This window comes from Lonchura striata, chromosome 2 (assembly GCF_046129695.1).
Source record: "Lonchura striata isolate bLonStr1 chromosome 2, bLonStr1.mat, whole genome shotgun sequence".
NCBI lineage: Eukaryota > Metazoa > Chordata > Aves > Passeriformes > Estrildidae > Lonchura > Lonchura striata.
The window spans coordinates 114,865,688-114,885,195 of record NC_134604.1 but is presented as its reverse complement, the minus strand read 5'-3'; the positions used below and the strand labels follow the sequence as shown (position 1 = coordinate 114,885,195).

The 19,508-nt window shown below is 41.0% G+C and overlaps 1 protein-coding gene across 3 annotated transcripts in view; it reads right to left on the bottom strand.

Annotated features, from left to right (window-relative positions):
• HLCS (holocarboxylase synthetase) overlaps nucleotides 1-19,508 on the bottom strand; it is a 144,758-nt gene that overhangs the window by 122,308 nt on the left and 2,942 nt on the right. For all 3 annotated transcript variants that reach the window (XR_013339545.1, XR_002465180.3, XM_021527455.2), the window contains exons 2-5: nucleotides 17,373-17,525; nucleotides 12,823-12,985; nucleotides 10,257-11,134; nucleotides 6,500-6,682 (exon numbers count right to left, since the gene is read on the bottom strand). Coding sequence is in view for 1 of the 3 variants with exons in the window: in XM_021527455.2 (XP_021383130.2) it covers nucleotides 6,500-6,682; nucleotides 10,257-11,134; nucleotides 12,823-12,985; nucleotides 17,373-17,525 (1,377 nt within the window). In the remaining 2 variants the exon portion in view is untranslated. The remainder of the gene's footprint in view (nucleotides 1-6,499; nucleotides 6,683-10,256; nucleotides 11,135-12,822; nucleotides 12,986-17,372; nucleotides 17,526-19,508) is intronic.

Below are 19,508 nucleotides of genomic sequence, written 5' to 3'. Positions count from 1 at the left end.
TTATATACATTTATTTATCTCTACATTTATCCACCTTACCCCTTTAATTAAAACATATGTCAATTAAATATACATTCTGCTTAGAAGTGGAGCTACAAAAGGAGCCCTAATGCAACTGTCAGACAACCACTACAACAATTTCCCATTGTGGGAAGGAGGCGTCATTTCTGAGCAATGGTAACTCGAGAGGATCTCACCAGGCTCCAGCTGATGCCAAGCCTGCTCTCATTTTCCCAGTCTCACTTCCATAAATTAGCTGCAGGCCCCATGGACATCAGGGAATCTTGAGGGGTTTTTGTTGTTTTTTTTTTTTTTTTTAATGTTTGGAAATCCTCCACGTTTGTCAGATCTTTACCAGTGAGGTCAGAGCGGTGCCAAATGCGCCGTGTTTGTCACAAGTCAGGGATTCCTGCCCTCCAAAATCCCCCATCTGCTCCAGGGCAGCCCTGACTCCAAAAAGGCTTTATCAGGAGTGCTGAAACAAAATCCACACCCAGCCACTTGAACTACAGCCCTCACACCGAGGCAAAACGTGACACCTGAATTTGGATCAATCTGCCACCCAGGGTTTGGCTTTTTAAATTTAGATCCCCATCCCAAACTCTGAGATCAAACTGCAACTAAGAAAAGTCAGGCTCAGCACTGTGCTGAGTAACCTGTACTCAAAAAATGCTCAGGCTTGGTGCTGCTCTCTGCCATCTCAAGAGTGAGAAGTCAGCAGCAGACCGAGATCACAAATGTTTTAGATATTTATGACATAAGCCATTCTGGGGGGATAACGAAATTTTCCATTCTCTCCACTACAGAAGGAACATGCCTGCTGAAGAAAGTGGTTGTGAAGTATCATGCACACTGACTCAAAGCCAGCCTTGAAACATGAGAGAATCCAATTCCATGAGTGGCACTTTGGTCAGATGCCAGCACATCATAATTTCACATCAGAGTTAGCCCCACAGAAAGATTAAATGCTACTCGGTACAAAAGGCATTAACTTTTAGTTCTCACAGCACCATAAAGACCCTTTTTATGGAGATTGCTATAAACAGCATACTTTCTTTCACTCCTCAAAGCTTCCTGTATTTTCCAAATGATCCTCAAAACATTTATTGAATCAGCACATGGCCCAAAAGTTGTTTACAAACCATAATGCAAAGTAAGAATGCTGCTCATTATTATGTGCCTACAAATGTGCTTCATGCTTGTTTAACAGGAACAGCATGTTTGGTACCATCCTGCAGGAAGGAAAAAATTTGAAGTAGAGAAGTTTAAAATAAAGGCAATGTTTGCCAGATTTCCCTTTCCTTCTCCCCTAAATACATGGGAAATATTCTGAGGATAAGCAGCAAAAAAGGAAAAGGTATCTTTAACCAGCACCTGGAATTACCTGGCTCCACATTTGGAATTCCCTTCACCTCCCATCAAGATTTCTTAACTGGAAATGTTTTACTGTATTCTGACACTATATGCCATCGACTCCTGTGGAATTTCAAAGGCTGGTTTAAAACTGAGGAAATATTATACAGGGCAGTTGCTGAGATGTAACATGCAAAGATATTTTCATGCAAATCTATATACAACACACCGTGCATAAAATGCTTTCCATCCCTCCCCTGTTCTTCCCCTTGAAACCCAGCTCAGAAGTGTCCCCTGCTGGCAAATTCCTTCCCTTCCCTGCAGGAGACACAGGGAAAGCCTCAGCTGCATCCAGCTTTGGGAGCAGCAGAAATTCCTGGGGATTTGAAGAGAATGACACCAGGAAAGTGGCTCAGCTGGGCAGGGACACTGCTCAGTGCTGGGGGATGCACTGGGAGCACCTGCAGCACCCCAGGGTTCCCTTCAGAACAGCTCCAGGAAAAAGGCTGAAGGAAGTTTTGAGAGTGAACAATTTAGGAGATAATCCAACCTCCTAATAATTGGAGAATTCCAGAATGGATTGGGTTGGAAGGGACCTTAAAGATGATCCCATTCCACCCCTGCCATGACAGGGACACCTCCCACTGTGCCAGGCTGCTCCAAGTCCAACCTGGCCCTGTGTCGCTGTCGAGGCAGGACGGGAATGAGAAGATTCTGATTTAGAAGGTTGTGAGAGTAAAACTCTTATTTATTCAAAATACACTGCTCTTTTATACAGAGCTCCACAAGGACCAAATTCATTGGTTTTGAAGTGAAAACAACCTACTACTATTGGTGCAGAGTGCTTGACTCACAGTGATAGAACTTAACTATAAACAATGTGAAAAACAAGAGAGATAAAGAATTATTTATATTCTTTCTTAGCTCTTTCCCAGGCCTCTGCTTGGCTAGAAACTCTCAGTTTCTTCCTTTGACTGAATCTGAGTCCTACAGCCCTGGGCACTGCCAGGGATGCAGGGGCAGCCCCAGCTGCTCTGGGAATTCCATCCCAGCTCCTGCCCACCCTCCCAGGGAATAATTCCCAAATCCCAATCTCCCATCCATCCCTGCCCTCCTTCACCTCAAAGCCAGATTTACAGGAGGCAGCACGAACAAAGCTCATTTGACACTCAAATCCTGTTTCCCACCAGGACAAACAATCTCTCAATTGTCCAGTTGAATTTTTGTCTCACAAATCAGTAAAAAGCCTTTTATAGTTTCACAGCCATGTTGCACTTTAGGGTTGGTTCAAAATATTGCCTCTGAACAAAAAGAAAAAAAAATTTCTTGAAAATTTTTCCTGTGACTTTGCCATTAGTTCTCATCATCTTCTCCTTGCCTTCAACCAGCAGTCACTGTTACTACTCTTGATATTATGGAATTATCAAGGTGGGAAGAGCCCCTCAGCATCACCCAGTGCCACCCCAGCCCCACCAGCATCACCCCAACCCTGTCCCCAAGGCCACATCCAGACTCCTCTGGGACAATTCCAGTGACTCCAAACCTCCCTGGGAGCTCATCCCAAGGCCTGACCACTCTGCCAGGGAAATTTTCTTTCCCAATCTCCAACCTGAGCCTCCCCTGGTGCCACTTGAGGCCATTTCCTCTCCTCCTTTCCCTTGGGACACGGCAGCAGAGCCCGACCCCCTGGCTGTCCCCTCCTGGCAGGAGCTGTGAGAGCCACAAGGTCCCCCTGAGCCTCCTTTGCTCCAGGCTCAGCCCCCCCAGTTCAGCTGCTCCTCTCAGGATTTGTTTTCCAGCCTCTTCCCAGCTCCATTCTCCTCCCCTGAACACAGGCAAAAGGGTTTTCTTGTTTGAGAACAAAACAATTTTTCAAGGTGTTAATTTAATGTCGTTCAGTGATCCAACCAAGCTCTTGGCATCTAAGAGAGCCATGAAAAGGAAACCCTCAAACAGGATCTTGAGGGGCTGGAGCACGTCCAGGCAAGGGAACAGAGCTGGGAAGGGGCTGGAAAACTCCTGAAAGAGCATTGGAAATTAAAAAAAAAAAAAACAAACCCAAAAAAAACCCTGAAGTTGAATCTCAAGTCCTACAACACCCATGAATATGCATGGAAATATTTCAGAAACAATTGCCTCAAAATATACCCTGAAATCAGGGTTCATTATAGTGTTAGCTGAGAGTTCAAATTTCCCATCCTCAAAGGAAGATTTATTCAGGATAAAGAAACTCCACATTTTCTTGGCTGACATAATGGACCTGGAATTTCAAAGCAGATTATGCCACCCCAGAATCAAGAGATGGAAATCTGCTCTGGAGCTGATTCTGCCTCTGCTACTGAATTACTCAAATAGACAAAAAAATGTAGAGCCTGAGGAGTTTTTACTCAAGTTTTAAGATGAGCAAATGCGTGGGTGTAACAATTCCTTAATGGGAATAATCAGCACTGGGACAAATCTCATTCTTCAAGGAGTAAATCCTTGGTTTGAAACCTACTCTGAAACTCCCGACACAATAAAACACAATCCTGGCATTTATGTCTGAAAAATTATCCTTGGAGATGGCTGAAAGAGCAAATATTTGAGAGTTTAAGGGCAAAGCTGCAGAAAAAATCAGATCTCTATGCCTGGAGCTGCCACTGAACACTTGGGTCCTCCCTCCCCACAGGGACACAGAATTTCCCTCTCAATTTGCTCAACTGCTCTGCAGCCCAGCAAGAAAAGAAATAAAAACAAAGATGCTGGGTTTTGGTATCAATAGTGGCCTCTAAAATTACATTCAACATCAAGTTGTGTAGATTTAATTAAGCTTTTAAGCAGCATTTTAATTGTTCTTCATTTTATTTCACGCCTTTGGTGGTGTTGTAGCAGAATTCTCCTCGCTAAGATCTAAAATCCTTAAAGATGGACATGACCATTCATTATTCACATAGCAGAGCTTTCAGTTGAATTGAAAATATAATTCCAGTTCTGCTCATGTTTTGTTGGCTTTTTTAAATTCACGCAGCAAGACTGTGGTTTTAAGGTCCATGAATTGGAAATCAAAACTTCAAAATGTGAATTCTGAGGAGGAAAAGAAAAAAAATTCCAACCCACCCCTCAGGAACAGCTTCAAATTCCACTGCAAAAGGCACCAAGCCTCAAAGAGTGGAGAGGAACATCTTAAATTCTTAATAATCACATTTATATCAATCAGCAGCATAGGTTTGATGGGATTATTAACAGCATCTCAATAATGATGCAGAAAAACACAGATTGCCAAGAAATTCAGGCAAAGGCAAAGTCAGGAGAAGCTATTTGTTCACAGAATAAAATTTAGAATTTTATTTGATGCCCAAAACGACCAGAAAACAAGTTTGGTGAAAATTCTGATAAAAGATGGAAGTGGCACCAAGGGAATCCCACAGAATAGGGGACAGCTCTGCTGGAAATTGAAGAACTCCCCAAACCAGCACTTAAAACTGAAAGAATTCTTCAATTACCCAAAAAAAAACCCAAAAACCTCAGTTTCATTTTTTCTTAATGAAGTAGAAAATACAGAGCAAACTTAAATATTATTTTTTTACTCATAAGCAAAGGAAGCTTGGGGTTCCTGAAATTAATTAGAAAAATCTGAGCAGGTGAGGGGAAACAGCAGTTTTTAAACACTTGAGCTGATAAGTCTTAGCAATGGTAAAATAATTTCTCATTATTTTTGGATCTGCTAACAAGACCTTGAGCTTGCTTGATCATTAATTGACTCATTCAGGTATTTTTATCATAGGGAACTCTAAGAAAATAATCCCAAAAATTGCTTGCTGGCAATACAATTAAGGATTTCCTCAAATAATTTACAATTTTGGTATCTCCTGGCTCTCCGGGAAAGCAAGGAGGCCTCTAGAGAACAGATGGATGGAAAAACAAAATAATTTGTGAGAAAGATAAGCTCTAACACATTAATTATTTGTTTTAAAGTGCTCTCTCTTCATTAGGAACTGTACACACAAGCTGCAAATTCCTTTTGCACAAGAGTCTGGAATTTAATCATTGCCTAAAGGGAAAGACATTAAAACAATGACTACACACAGCAAAGCTACCATTAAAATATGTGAATAAAACAATAAAAATCACATGAAACCACATTAAAATGAATACAGTTTAGGAATAAAACAATTTATTAATAGAATTTATTATTTAAATTTTAAAAACTAATTGTGGTATAAACTTTAACTGAAGATTATACAGCTAAAATATCTTAACTTGATAGACTGCAACCCTGGAATATGCCACTAGATGGCAAGTTTGGATAGAAATTAGCTGAATTTTAATTCATGACACGTTTGAAAAGTCCAAAGGCATTGGATAGAAACGATCATGAAAAAAAAAAAAGTGAAAGAGGAGAACAAAAATAGGAAGAATTCAATAAACAAGTCTTGTGTCTGGAGCACATTTAATAGAAGCCAAAAAGGTTAAACTGGTTTTAGTTTTGTTTCCACATTGCCACACAAATGGAGAATCAACTCACACACAATTTTGAAGTCATGTTTTAAAGAAAAACAAGTGAAAATCACAACTGAAATTGTTTTTTTTTAAAGAAAAACAAGTGAAAATCACAAGTGAAATTGGTTTTTTTAAAGAAAAACAAGTGAAAAACAAGAGTTTCTATATTCCTCACAATTCTTCAGAGCAGTATCTCACATGGAGGAATGCAGCACTGAGAGCTGACATTTAAATTACAAATATTCCCAGGAAATATTACAACATCCTCAGGAATCAGGGTTTTCCCTGTGCCTTCCCTATTCCCTGCACTCTGCTCTTCACCATTTCCATTTTCTCTTTTGTTGCCAGCCTGTGCAGAATGTTTCATCTTGATTGAAAAGAAAAATGAATCCTGTCTTTTAAAGCAGTTCTTTCTGTGGCTCACTACAGCCTTCAAAAGCAACAGCATTAAAAAGTTCTAAACAGAAATACAGCAAATAGAATAAAATTAACCCTGCACAATTCCCCTGTGGTGAAATTCAGAACTCCTTCTACCAGGGAACAAAACAATGATGGATTAAAAATGAAACTTTTGCTTACCTGAAATATCTGTTGAAAACTCTTCAAATAAAAATATCAAGGTTTAAGAGAACACTGATTTTCCCTGACAGGGTAAATCCCAGCTTACCTCATCTGGAGAGAGCAGATAAATGGGTGTTAATTCAGGAATTGCACTCAATTCACAGCTCAGCCCAAGGCAGGTCAGGATCTCCCTGAGAACTTCATATCTCTTGGAATTGCTCATTTTGAGCAAATTAAAATCCTCTTCAGTTTGCACATCCATGGAAATGATGTCCAGCTCCAAATGGGCCTGGCAGGATATATAAAAAAAGAAAATCAGTTTCCAATTCAGGGATCACAGCTGTCAATACACCACAATTTCCTCTGAAACCTACCTAAAACTTCCCTTCTTAATAAACTTTTTTTGGAGGAGTTGATCAAACTTGTATTTATCAACTTAAATTTATTTAACTTCCTGCTTTTCAGGTCTGCCAGAACCAACAGCAAGGTTGGTCATATTCTGACTTGTACATGAGCAGAATTCCATTACAATTAAAAAGGCATTGGAATTGGCATTCCATTAGAACTGAAATTCCATTAAAGTTGAAATTCCTTTAAAATTCTATTAAAATTGAAAGAGCTTTTTAGAAGTTTTAGAAGGTATGGAGAGCTCAAGCAAGTCACATGAATTCAGTGGAAATGAGTGCAGATAAAGAAACCCTTCTGCCTAAAAAAGTTACTTGCTCACCTGGTGGAAAATCACTCCTCATGGTTGAAGCAGATGCTTAGAAGTTGAAATTAAATGCAAGAGGAAAAAATCCTTCATAGACCTTGTTTTTTACTATTTTTTTTTCTGCTTTGCCTTTTGTGTTACAAAATATTTCAAAGCCCTTGAATGTTAAAACCCTGGTTTTACTGAGAATTTGGGACTTTCTGTGCTGCCAGGCACTGACCCCCAGGAGAACACTGCACTGACCTGAGGCCGTGGAGAAGCTTCCAAAATTCAATAATAAAACTGAGATTACAGGTGTGGAGTTGGAATGGAAGTGTGTGATAGCACAGGGTGGAAACTCAGAGTTGAAGGTTTAGAATGCAGGAATAGATATAAAGCAAGATGGAGGTTTTAGGGTGGAGGCTGCTCCTTCTCCTTCACCTCCTTCTCCATGGGTTTGGGTGGTTTTGTGCAATTGGATAAAAAAGTCCCATTGTGGGCACGGGTGGTTGGGTATTGGGTTAAAAGTGAAAATAATTGAGGTGTCATTTCTTAAATTGATATTTTATCCTTAAAAGGCCTTGCAGAGAGAGAGATGGGCTCCATTTTGAGTTTGCTGGAGTGAAGTGCTGCAGAACTCAGGGTTTGTGAGGCTGTGACAGAGACAAGAACTGACAAACACCTGAGTCCCAACAAGAAATTCCCTCTCACCCATTTAATCCTGGCCTTAATTTAAAAAAAAAAAAAAAAAAAAAACCACAAAAAAAAAACACCACACACACACAAAAAAAAAAAAAAACAAACCACCCAACGAATCCACACTTGTACTCCTGCAGATTCCTTTATTGCTATTAAAAAAAGCCCTTCTTTTTGTTCATTTCTTCCACTTTGCAAAATTTAATTATTTTCTTTGTGTTTTATGTATTTTCATTGAAATTCAGGGAAATTAATGAGTGTGGCTGCCCCTGAATCCCTGGCAGTGCCCAAGGCCAGGATGGACACTGGGGCTGGAGCAGCCTGGGACAGTGGGAGGGGCCCCTGCCATGGCAGGGGTGGGACGAGAGAATTTGAAGATCCTTTCCAACGCAAACCATTCCATGATTGTAAAAAAAATACATTGAAAAGGAGGCAGGACACACCCACCCACCAGTGGAGTACAGAAAAAAGGGAAACAAACCTGCCAGAATATTCCATGGCTGATGTCACTGCCTGGAAACAATAAGGGCTTTTCAAATCCAGACTGGAAGTCATTTAGAATTATAAAATGTCACACTAATCCTTTTAATCTGATTTTTGAAGCTGTGCTCTGATGCCCTTTTCTTTTTCCTGGGGAAAACCTCTGGAGAATTAAATTTTACTACAGCAGGAGGATCAATTTAAAGGGTGCAGCAAAGCAGAACTTGCAGAGACAGAATCAAAGCCATGTTCTAGCAGCACTTGGGTGGCAGAGCTGCCTACAAAAAAAGCAATAAATATCCTCCAACGTCTAACAGAGTTCCCAAAAATCCAGCAGATTTAAGTTGATAAAAGGCAAAAACACTTCTAAGAACCCCCTGAATATTTCTGAGCTCTGCAACTGCTACAAGAGTCTTGATACCTGATCCCTGAGCAGTTAAATTTCAGTGCTCTGGGCTCCTGAGAAAGTTCCCTACCTAAAATATTGGTAAAAATAGAACCTTTCATGAAGTTGGTTCATCTTTTCTATTCCTTAACTTAATCTTGGAAAACAAATCTTGCTCTGCTTTCCTCAAGGTGTTTGGCAGATTTATTTTCTAAACTTTATGGTACCTCTTGTCAGCCTTTCCATCACTCCAAACTTTAGCTGGGAATATTTAAATCATTTCAATAATCAGAGACCAACATTTACCCTTCCATGGAAGCTTCCTCACCCATTATCCAGAAGGTAAAATGAAGAAAAAAATACTATGAACAATTGAACTTATTTGTTCCATTTTATGAGGGCCTTCTTTGGCTGTTTTGGTGGTATTTTTAACCAGAGATCACAATACCATGATACTGGAGAGGCACCTACTTCCTGGCATATTATTTTTAAGTGGTTATTAATAATTTTGGTTCATCCTAGACTACCCCAATTCCACTCCCCAGATTCTCTGAGCTATTTGATAGGTGCAGAATATCAAACATTTAAACCTTTAAAGCCTGAGTAAGGACTCGGGAAACAAAAAATGTTTCTAGCAAGGTTTATTCTGCACTTCTTGCTTTGCCAATTTTTGTTTTTGTAAGTAAGGATTTGGTGGGATTTATTTCCTACCTCCCAAAATCTGCTCAAGCTGTATTCCTGTACAGGCAGAAAGGGAAAGCTCTGCTCTGGAATTTGACAAAATAATGGGATTATTCTGGGAAGGGATCTCTGGAGATGAACCACTGGAGATGAACCCCTGCCAAGGCAGGGTCACCTGGAGCAGGTGACACAGGGAAGTGCCCAGGTGGGTTTGGAATGTCCCCAGAAAGGGAGACTCCATCACCTCCCTGGGCAGCTGTTCCAGGGCTCTGCCACATCCATGGAAGGAAATTTCTCCTCAAGTGGAGGTGGAACTTTCTGGGGTTTCGTTTATGGCCACTGCTCCCTGCACTGTCACTGGGCACCACTGGGAAATCTGCCACCATCCTCTGGCACCCCTTGGAGATATTTCCATGGATTAATGAGGGAAATTCCTGCTTCCTGCACAAAACTGTCCTTTGTTTTACCTTGCCTGATCCACACACACCTGGCTCCTTGGTGAAAAAAAAAAGAAGTGTTTTCCCAGCAGTGACTTCTTTAACACCAAGCGAAACCCACCCTGCAATTGGATCCCTTCTACATCCAGGACATCCATTTACACCTGGGAATGGCTTCCCACTGGGAAAGGGGAGATTTGGGTAGAATATTGGGAAGAAATTCCTGGCTGGGAGGGTGGGCAGGGGCTGGGATGGAATTCCCAGAGCAGCTGGGGCTGCCCCTGGATCCCTGGCAGTGCCCAAGGCCAGGTTGGACACTGGGGCTGGAGCAGCCTGGGACAGTGGGAGGTGTCCCTGCCATGGCAGGAGTGGCACTGGGTGGGCTTTAATGTCCCTCCCAACCCAAAGCATTCTATGATTCCACACCTCCCCTTGACAGGAACCCCCAAGAGCATGCAATGGGAGCAATTTTTCAGGACTGCATGAACAGTACCTGGGAAAGGATGGCTTCTCCTCCACTGCTGCCGTGAGTCAGGTGCACCATCACCGTGTCTTTAGCAGCATTATTCAACCGACTCAACACCTTCACTCTGCTGCCATCTCCCTTCATGCCTTCCTCAAAAACACAGCCACTGACCAGCAGGCTCAGCTTCACCTCAGTGCTGTCCTTTTTGGACACCACCAGCTCGTGCACAACCCTCCTCAGTTTGTTTTTGTACTTGATCTGCACGCCCCCGAACGTGAAGGACGAAGAAAACGCGAGAATCTTCCCCCCTTTGGCCAGAAATGTCATGAATTGCCTGTGGATGTCCTCAGGAATGGGCTCCTCTGTGGCAATGAGCAGCAGCAGGGAGTTGTCAGCCCAGGGGTCTCTGAGCACTTGCTCCTGGTGCAGCTGGTACACGGTGTAACTCTCGGCATCGATGCACCCCCCGAGCACTGCTCTCACCTGCTCAAACCTCCCTTCGGCAGCCTCAGAGCCCAGGTAAATCAAGATATTGGGGGGTTTCCCAGCCAGGTTTATTCTTTTGATTCCTTTTTGCAGACACTCGTGCTCCTTCTCCTCCCTGCTGCTGCTGCAATCCTCGGGAAGCTCTGGAATGTTTTCTGCAGAGGCGGATTTCACCGACTCGATGGTGATGTCCTCCAGCTGCTGGCACTCGTGGCAGCTGAAAACGTGCAAGCTCTGGTGGTCCCCAGCTCCTGTCTCCTCGTGCTCCCTTTCTTCTTCCAGCTCAGATTTGTCCCCCTCAGCTCGTCCTAGTGCTGATTTCCCAGGAGGAGTTACTGCATCCATGTCTGTGCTTTTCTCTTTCACCGATGGTGCCTCCTGTGCCAACTCCTTCAGAGCAGATTCCTCTAAATGCACAGCTGCAAAAGATACAGGATACAAAAAAAAAAAAGGGGTTAGAATAATGAGATTTAAAGGGTTAGGATAAATATCATGAACAGCAGAATTTAATTTCAGTACAAATGCCCTGTAACAGCAAGAATTTCACTTATTTGACACAACAAATCCTATTTCCCCCCCAGAACAACACAGATTTGCACTCATACCATAAATCTAAAGACAAAGCAAAGAAATGAAAATACCTCTGGAAAAATACCGCTCTTCTTAGGAGGGCAGGGTTTAAAATTGCTGCTGTTTTGAAATAAACTATTTTGAAATAAGCTAATAAAGAGATGGTATTGAGTAAGACAGATATTGAACCACGTCCCCTGCACTGCTGAAGGCTGCAGATAAAGGTTTGGCACAAGAAAAGGGAGTAAAAAGACATTTGAACAGATTTCAGTCTGAAGAAAGGGAGAGAGAGCAACCCACAGCAAGATTTGGGAGTTAAGAATCCAAGGGAAAACAAGAAAATGAGAAGAACTGTTAAAAATTCCCCTTTTCCCCTGAAAATGATAGAAATTTGAAGAAAATTCAGAGGAAATACAAGTGAGAAGAGAAGAGCAGAGATGATTATTGCCAGCATGAAATGTGCAGAGCAAAGAGGAGAATAAATACTTTTCACAAGGGAGGGCTTCTTCAGCTGCTGAGCCATGAAAACACTTCAAGGCAAAACCTGAAAAAATTTTACTGAATCCTTCCCCACTCACACACAACCAAATCAATTTATTATGCTTTTAATCCAGGGAGAAACTCCATTTAACAAAATTTTGTTAATCCAACTTCAATCCCCTTCCTTATTATGAAACTACATCTCCTTTGGAGCAGGAACATGAAGCAAGATTTTTTTTTTTTTTAATATATTCCAAGGGAATTTCAGAGCTTCCAACCTCTGTTCTTCCACCCAGAGCCTCCTCCAGCATGTTCTGAGGCAGCTTCCACACAGCACTGGAAGCAAAAGGTGGCAGAAAACATTTTAAAAAGGGACTGACTGGGACATTCTCAGCTTCCATCCTTCCTTGCGGGATTATTTATGCAGAACAGCACCCAGAGAGACAGAATTTCCCCTCAGATTCTTTTGGGAGAATATTCCTGTCCTCTTGCACTTCAGTAAATGTTGTTGATTTTGTCATTCCTTTATTTCTGCCTGTGCACTCTGACCTACATTAAAAAAAACAGCAAAGCAAAAACGAACCCCATTTAAAAAAGGCCAAAAAAATCCCAGCCCAATTTGTTCTCAATCCATGTTCAGCTCTGAATACACTTTAATTTCAAATATGAAAAAAAAGAGAACATTTGCCTAAAAACTTCCAGCTTTGGGGGTTTTTTTTGAGTTTTTTTTTTTTAATAGATTTGTTAATTATTAGACAAGATTTGAATAAAGTATTTTCTAACTTCTGGTTTGGAGCACCCTGGGATAGTGGAAGGAGTCCCAGCCCACAGCAGGGGGTGGGAATGGATGATTTTTAAGGTTCCTTCCAACCCAAACCATTCCAAATCCTACAAACTTAAAGCAGAGCTACAGAGGGATCAACCTGGAATCCCAACAGGAAGAAAAAAAATGTACATTTTTCAGGTAGGTATAAAAAAAAAACTACGCACAAAGTCCTAAAATAACCATAAACCAAAAAAAAGTTGTGCTATTAAAAATGATCAGGAGGGTACTTACAAACAATCCTGTGTGGCACCATCCCATTCTCCATCTGCAGCCTGTCTTCCAGGAAGGCTATTCCAAGGCTACTGAAATTATCTACACTGGCTTCAGCAATTAACTTAAAAGGTTCACCAGGTTTATAGGCCAAGGGTGAACAAAAGTCTGACCACTTCACAATCTAGAACAGAGCATATGGATGGCTTTCAGTTGGGAAAAGTTATGGAAAAAAATCCCCAAGTATCAACAATATTGCGAGTTTGCAAGAGGAACTGCAGGAGAATTGAAGAATTTATTGGGGGGGAGTTGCCTTAGGCAGCAAAGATTGAGCCCTGATGGAAGAGAACAACAGCCACAGCAAGAGTTGGGAGCAAAGTGGGAGTACAGAGGAATTATTCCCAAAGATCAAGGCTCTGAAAGATCCAAGCAACAAAATGGCAGCAGGGCTGCAGGAAAAAATTTATTTGCATTTGTTTCTTTCAGCACAAACTCCAAGCAAGAATGATGATAAAAAGAACAAAATTAAGCTACAAGGGTTTAACAAAAATTATCACAAGCGTCATGAGGGTTCAAGATGTTTATCTACCTCAAAAATTCCTTTTTTCCAGGAAAGAAACATTGCATAATAGGACACACAACTGGATACACAAACCACTTGTTGTCCCATGAAAGAGTTTTTAGAGACCTGCCTTCATGACCTAAAAAAAATCAGCCTTTGCCACGTTCCAAAGCATGGGGAGACAAAGTGCAATTCCCTCAGAGCAGCTGCAGCACCTTGACATCTCTTCCATGAGGTTCAGCTTTCATCACCACACACCAGATGTAAAACACTGACTGAAGGCAGGAGAAACTCATTTTGGATGCACAAACTGAGGGTGAGCTGTCAGTTACTCTACTTGTTCATAATTAGACCATCAGCTAAATTTACCTTTTTATTTACTGCAATTAAATGGCTTGCACACCATCCAAGAGAATCCAGCTGCAGTTTTTGATTTTGTGGGATTTCCCAAGGGAACAAGAGGACAGAACAAACAACCCCAATGGTTCTGTCTCCTTTCTAAGTTATTCTCAAAGACAGTTTCTGGTGAGTAATCAACAAACCCAAATGACACCACATTCAGACACACAATCCCAGAATGGTTTGGGTTGGAGGAACCTTAAAAATCACCCCATTGCCAAACCCTCCCAGGGCTGGGGCAGCTCTGCAGGTGGGCTCTCAATCCATGGTTATATTTCTGGCCTTTGGATATTGAACGAGAAACCTGGCTGGGTGTTTTGTGATCCATGATTTCTGCTAAGCCTCAGTGGAAAATTCCCTTTCCAAGAGGAAAAAGGGAGCAGTGTGTGGGGCTTTACCCCACTTGGGGGTTAAACCCCAGCTCTGTGACACCAGAGCACATCTCAGCTTCAATGTGACTGCTGGTGGTGGAATGTGAGGGACTTAGAGAGTATTTAAATATCTTATTAATTTAATTACGGAGTATTTAAATATCCTTTCTTACCCGAAGAACAGGCACAAGTAACACCCACACCTGGAAGCTGTGAGGAAGATCTGTTGATGTGCTTGATCTTTCTTCTGTGGCACTGAGTAAAATGTAAATTATTGCTGCATAGTGCAAACAAAGTGAGCCACGAAAGTAGCTCACAAAATAAAACCCTTGCCAAAACATATGACCCTGAAATCAGGCAACAAACCACTGGCTCCAGTGCAGAGCAAAAACCCTCAGGGAATGTTTTCCAGCTTTCCTGCTACAGTTCCAAATCAAAATTCTGACAGAATAAAGGATGAAAGGCCAGCTCTTAGCAAGAAATGGGACATTATTTATACTCCTGTGTTCTGAGTCCCTCTCATTTTCACCAGAACACTGACAGTCCTACAAAAATTGGCTTTTCTGGCCAGAAATTCCCCCAGGGGAAATGTGTTCCCACAGCCCCTGGCTATGGTGACGGCCAGAGGTACTAAAATTAAAAGCATTTTACTGTGTTCACACAGAACAACAATAAACAAAATAAACCTTTCCTCTTTAGTTTTGGATTTTTTGCCTGGACTATCACTTTTGAGCTTCCTAAATCAATTAGTAATGTCCACATAACAATGCAAAATTTTCCCTCCTAAGGAGAATGAAAGCAAACCCAAGAAGATTTTAAAAAACCCAATAAACGCCCAAAAGAATAGATAATTAGAGCTTCAATGCAGATGTTTTTTGTGGATCTTTCTGCTACGAAAAGTAGAAGAAAAGTAAAAAATCTTCCATTTGAGCTGGCCCAGGTGCACTCTGAGACAAGAAGGAGGGCACAGCTCATTTATCTCCAGAAGCAGAGCCCACCTGGATGGATATAATAAATAAAATAACATCATTTCCAAACCAGCTGATGCAGGTTTTCTCTAAGGAAATGTGGAATAAGATTTGAGCAGAGAAGGTCCCACCAAGCTCTGGGTGCCTCAGATCTCTGTGAAACCCAGGATTTCCCCTGGGGCTGGACATCACTCCTGCCCCACAGGCTCCAAGCCCACGCTCTGTTCTGCAACTGGCAGGGGGGAAAAGCTCCCAAAATCTGATTTCAGCCCCAAACCTGGAGCTGAGCCCATTCCCAAGCTGTCCTCCCACCCCTGCCCTCAGATAAATCTGTTTGCCAACCCCCCTGCTCCCCATGTCCACTGCTGGATCACCTCCTGCAAAAGGTGACCTGGAGAACACCAGATCCTTGCTGGAATTAGGGTACAGGGAATATCCCTTTGTTTGTTTTAACAAGTTCTAAAGAAATCTAAAATTCTTAGGAATTTCCTAAAATGCTTAGGAAAATGCTGGTTTTAGCTTTTGTTTATGGAGAGGGTTTTAAAGACTTTGGGATGAGTTAGAATTTATGAGTGTGTAAAATAGAGAGTAGTATAGTTCACGACAGGGGAAAAATTTAGTTTTGAGTTTTTAGTATGGAGATAGAAAAAATAAAGGATTTTGGGTGTTGTTTGATCTTGAATTAGAATTTATGAGTAAAATAGATAGCAGCATAGTTTATCAGAATTGTATCAGAATACTATCAGATAGTAGTATAGTTTACCAGACAGTAGTATAGTTTATTAGAATTTATGTGTAAAATAGATAGTAGTATAGTTTATCACAGGGTGAAAAATCTAGAGTTTTGGGTTTTTAGTATGGAGGGAGATAGAAGACAAAATAGAGGATTTTGGGTGTTGTTTGATCTCTTTCTTCTTCTTGATCTACTTTATTTTCTATTGTGTTGGTGGTATAGAGTGATTAGTTAGGGAGAGCTGTAATACAGATGTTGTGTGGCAGCCAAATAATTAGTTATTGGTAGAAAAGTAAAAATAAAGTACATTTTACGAGTAAATTAGATAAAACAGGTTTAAAAGACCTTGAAACTGTACATTTTGTGACTTTTTTTGCTGTCTTCTCTTTGTGTGCTAAGACTGTGTGTAGAACTCCTGATAAGATAAAAAATAAACAACAACCTGAAGACTAAAAATATCTTTTACACAGATCCTCACCCAGGGAAGCAGCCAGGCCATGAGCACCTGTGGATGTGATTGCCTGGAACCCCAAGGAGGAGCCTGAAATCTGATTCCAGGAAATAAGGGTGACACGTGGCCCTTTAGGGACACCCAGGACAGCACCTCATCTGTGGGAAATGGATCTGTAGAGAATTCTTGAAAGTTGACAGAAAGTTCACATAGAACACAGCTGTAGGTAAACTTTGAGATAAGAAATGCTGACTTTAGGGTTTAATTTAAAATTAAATTAAATTAAAGGTATCAAAAGAATTAAGCCCTTTTAATGCTGCTTTAAAAATTCTCGACAAATCCATTTCCCACATTTATCCCAGCCTGGGGCAGAGCCTGGTTTGTGGAGAGCTCTGGGATCTCAGCAGGCAGCCCAGATGTTTCACTACAGCCTGCACAGACACATCCTGACATGGACATCTTCCCTTTTCTCCTCTTCCCTGGAGGCACTGACATCCATCCCTCCTCTCTCACAGCCTTCCAGGGCCTAAAGGGGACTTAACAAAAAGCAGGAGAAGGATTTTCCACTGTCCCAGGCTGCTCCAGCCCCAGTGTCCAACCTGGCCTTGGGCACTGCCAGGGATCCAGGGGCAGCCACAGCTGCTCTGGGAATTCCATCCCAGCCCTCCCCACCCTCCCAGCCAGGAATCCCTTCCCAATATCCCACCCAAACCTCCCCTTTCCCAGTGGGAAGCCATTCCCTGGGTCCTGTCACTCCATTCCTTGTCCAGAGTTGCTCTCCTGGAGCCCCTTTAGGCTCTGAGTTCTCCCTGGAGCCTTTTCTTCTCCAGGCTGCAGAATCCCAACTTCTCCCAGCCTGGCTCCAGAGCAGGGGGGCAAGTCCCACCCAAAGCCAGAGAAAAAATGCTACTGAAAAATCTCAAAATGTCTCTGGGTCTGTTTGAAACACAAAATAGAGCCAGTGATCTGAATGAAGCAATTCCCTTTTTATTGCCTGTAACATCACAACCCATCTGTACCCCCTGTCATGCAAGAATATTGAATATCTGTTCCCCTTTCTATGCAAGAAACAAGGAGAGTTTCTCACCTCCTTTGACGAGTCAGGTCCTTTCTGCAAGTTCTCTGTCTGAGCAGAAATGCTTTCTGTCACAAAAGCAATGTGCTCTGCTGGCAGCAGCTTCTCGGGGTGAATAAAGGGAGAAATGAGAAGCACACTCCACCTGTTTAAGTCATCAAGGAACTGAAAGAAAGGGGAGAGGAGAATAAGCCTGTGTAGGAAGCAGCTGATTTAAGAATTCCTTTTAAAATTATGCCCAGCTTAAATTCAAATCTGACCCTCCAGCCTTACAGGAAGGGTGATGATTATTTCACGCTCCCCACGAGACAAAAAAAGGGATAAAATTCTGAACCACCACAAAGGAAGGCTGAAAGTAAAACTGAAAGTGAGAAGCCACGTTTTTAGGTCAACTCAAATTTCAGCTTTACAGGAAGGGAGGGTGGAACACAAACCCCTGAGCCACGGGCAGCATCCCTCATTCACCTCATCCTCCTCTCCCATCCACACTGAACCTTGAATCCTCGTGAATCATCAACATTCCTCATCCACTATGAAGCTCATAAAACAGAAAGAATTCATTCAGAATCTATTTTTTCCCCTAAGTTGTTCCATCCACCATTCAGCAGATCACTGGATCAAAGTTTTCTTCATTAAATTACAAAAGATTCCCTCTCTTGCCCTCGGCAAGGAACAAATAACACTCAAAACCTGGAATCAGCAGAGCAAGAAATATGTTTGATACACCTCACAGCTTCTCAGGAAAATATTACATCCATTTTTAATTTTTGCATTGATGTTGCATTGAACTTCATTTGTCTGACATATTCTTAAAATGGTAAATATTAGCAATGTGAAAAATGCATATTTTATGATTGGCTTTTCACAAATATTACAATGAATATTGTATGTATAATCTTAGAAAGTTATGCTATATTAATTCGCTTAAGTAGTGTGTTAAATATAGTTTTAAGTTCCAACATAATGTTAAAATAGAGTCTATGTATGTGAAGAGAGTTTTTTTTTTTTTTTAATAAGATACTCACTTCAAAAAACACCTAAATCTTCCAAAAGAGAAGAATTTATGGCTTCTGATCAGAAGAAACTAATTTCTTCAAGCCTTACTCAAACTCAAAGATGCCATCAAAATTAAAAGAAACAATTAACATACAACAGAGTTTCTTATTTTAAATGGAATGTATACATAACCATAAAAGATATATAGATATGCAACAAGTGTATTGTTTTAAGAGTAATTCCTTTGTTCACAAGGCATGCTTTTCATAACTTAGTGTCTGAGAGCATCCAGACGCTAATAATGCTTTTTATTATCTTATAATTGTCCTAACTCTAACCTATATTACTCTAATTATATTACTATTTTTATAACCATTTTATTATTCTTAAACTTTTAAAATTTTAAAAGCCAAATAATTAGCATTTTTCACAAGAAACAACTGTTTTGCTGTGGGAAATAGTAAAGGTAAGAAGACTTTTAGAAAGTTGTGAAAGCAGGTTTTAGAAACAGAAATAGTATAGAACTTAGAGTTAGCTGCAGTTGCAAAGTCTGAAAGTAGAAAAGTTACGATAGTACAGTAAATAAGGACATAAAACTATAGTTTGAGTTTTAGGTTTGGTTAAGATAGATTTTAAGATTGTAGAAAAAGATATTTAGTAAGACAGTAGAAGATTTTAAGTTTAATAATTGTGTATTGTTAATAGGAAGTATAGAAGCAAGTATTGTTCGAAGTAGGTGTACATGTGTTTATTTAGTAATTGCCTAGAATAATTATCTGTAAGTTTTAATAATATATTATTGGTTTAAAAGTTTTAAAAATGTTCTGTAATATTATAAAGAAATGTTCGGTTGTTGTTAGTAAGATGTGAGTTGTTATCTTCCAATTGTCTTAATTATGTAATGAGATTGATGTTGTAATAAAGCTCAAAGAACATGTCTTGTTTGTGTAAACTTCTAACACATATGCTGCTTCCACAACATCCTAAAAATCCTCTTACCTTTACTGTTTCCCACGTTTTCCTTCTGCCACACCAATAATTCCATGTGGAAGCAGGAAAGAATTCCGCTCTGGCACTGAATTCTAGCACTGAGTGTGCTCATCAGTGCACCCCTCCAATGAAACCCCGGAATATTGAGGGGGCAGCTCACTG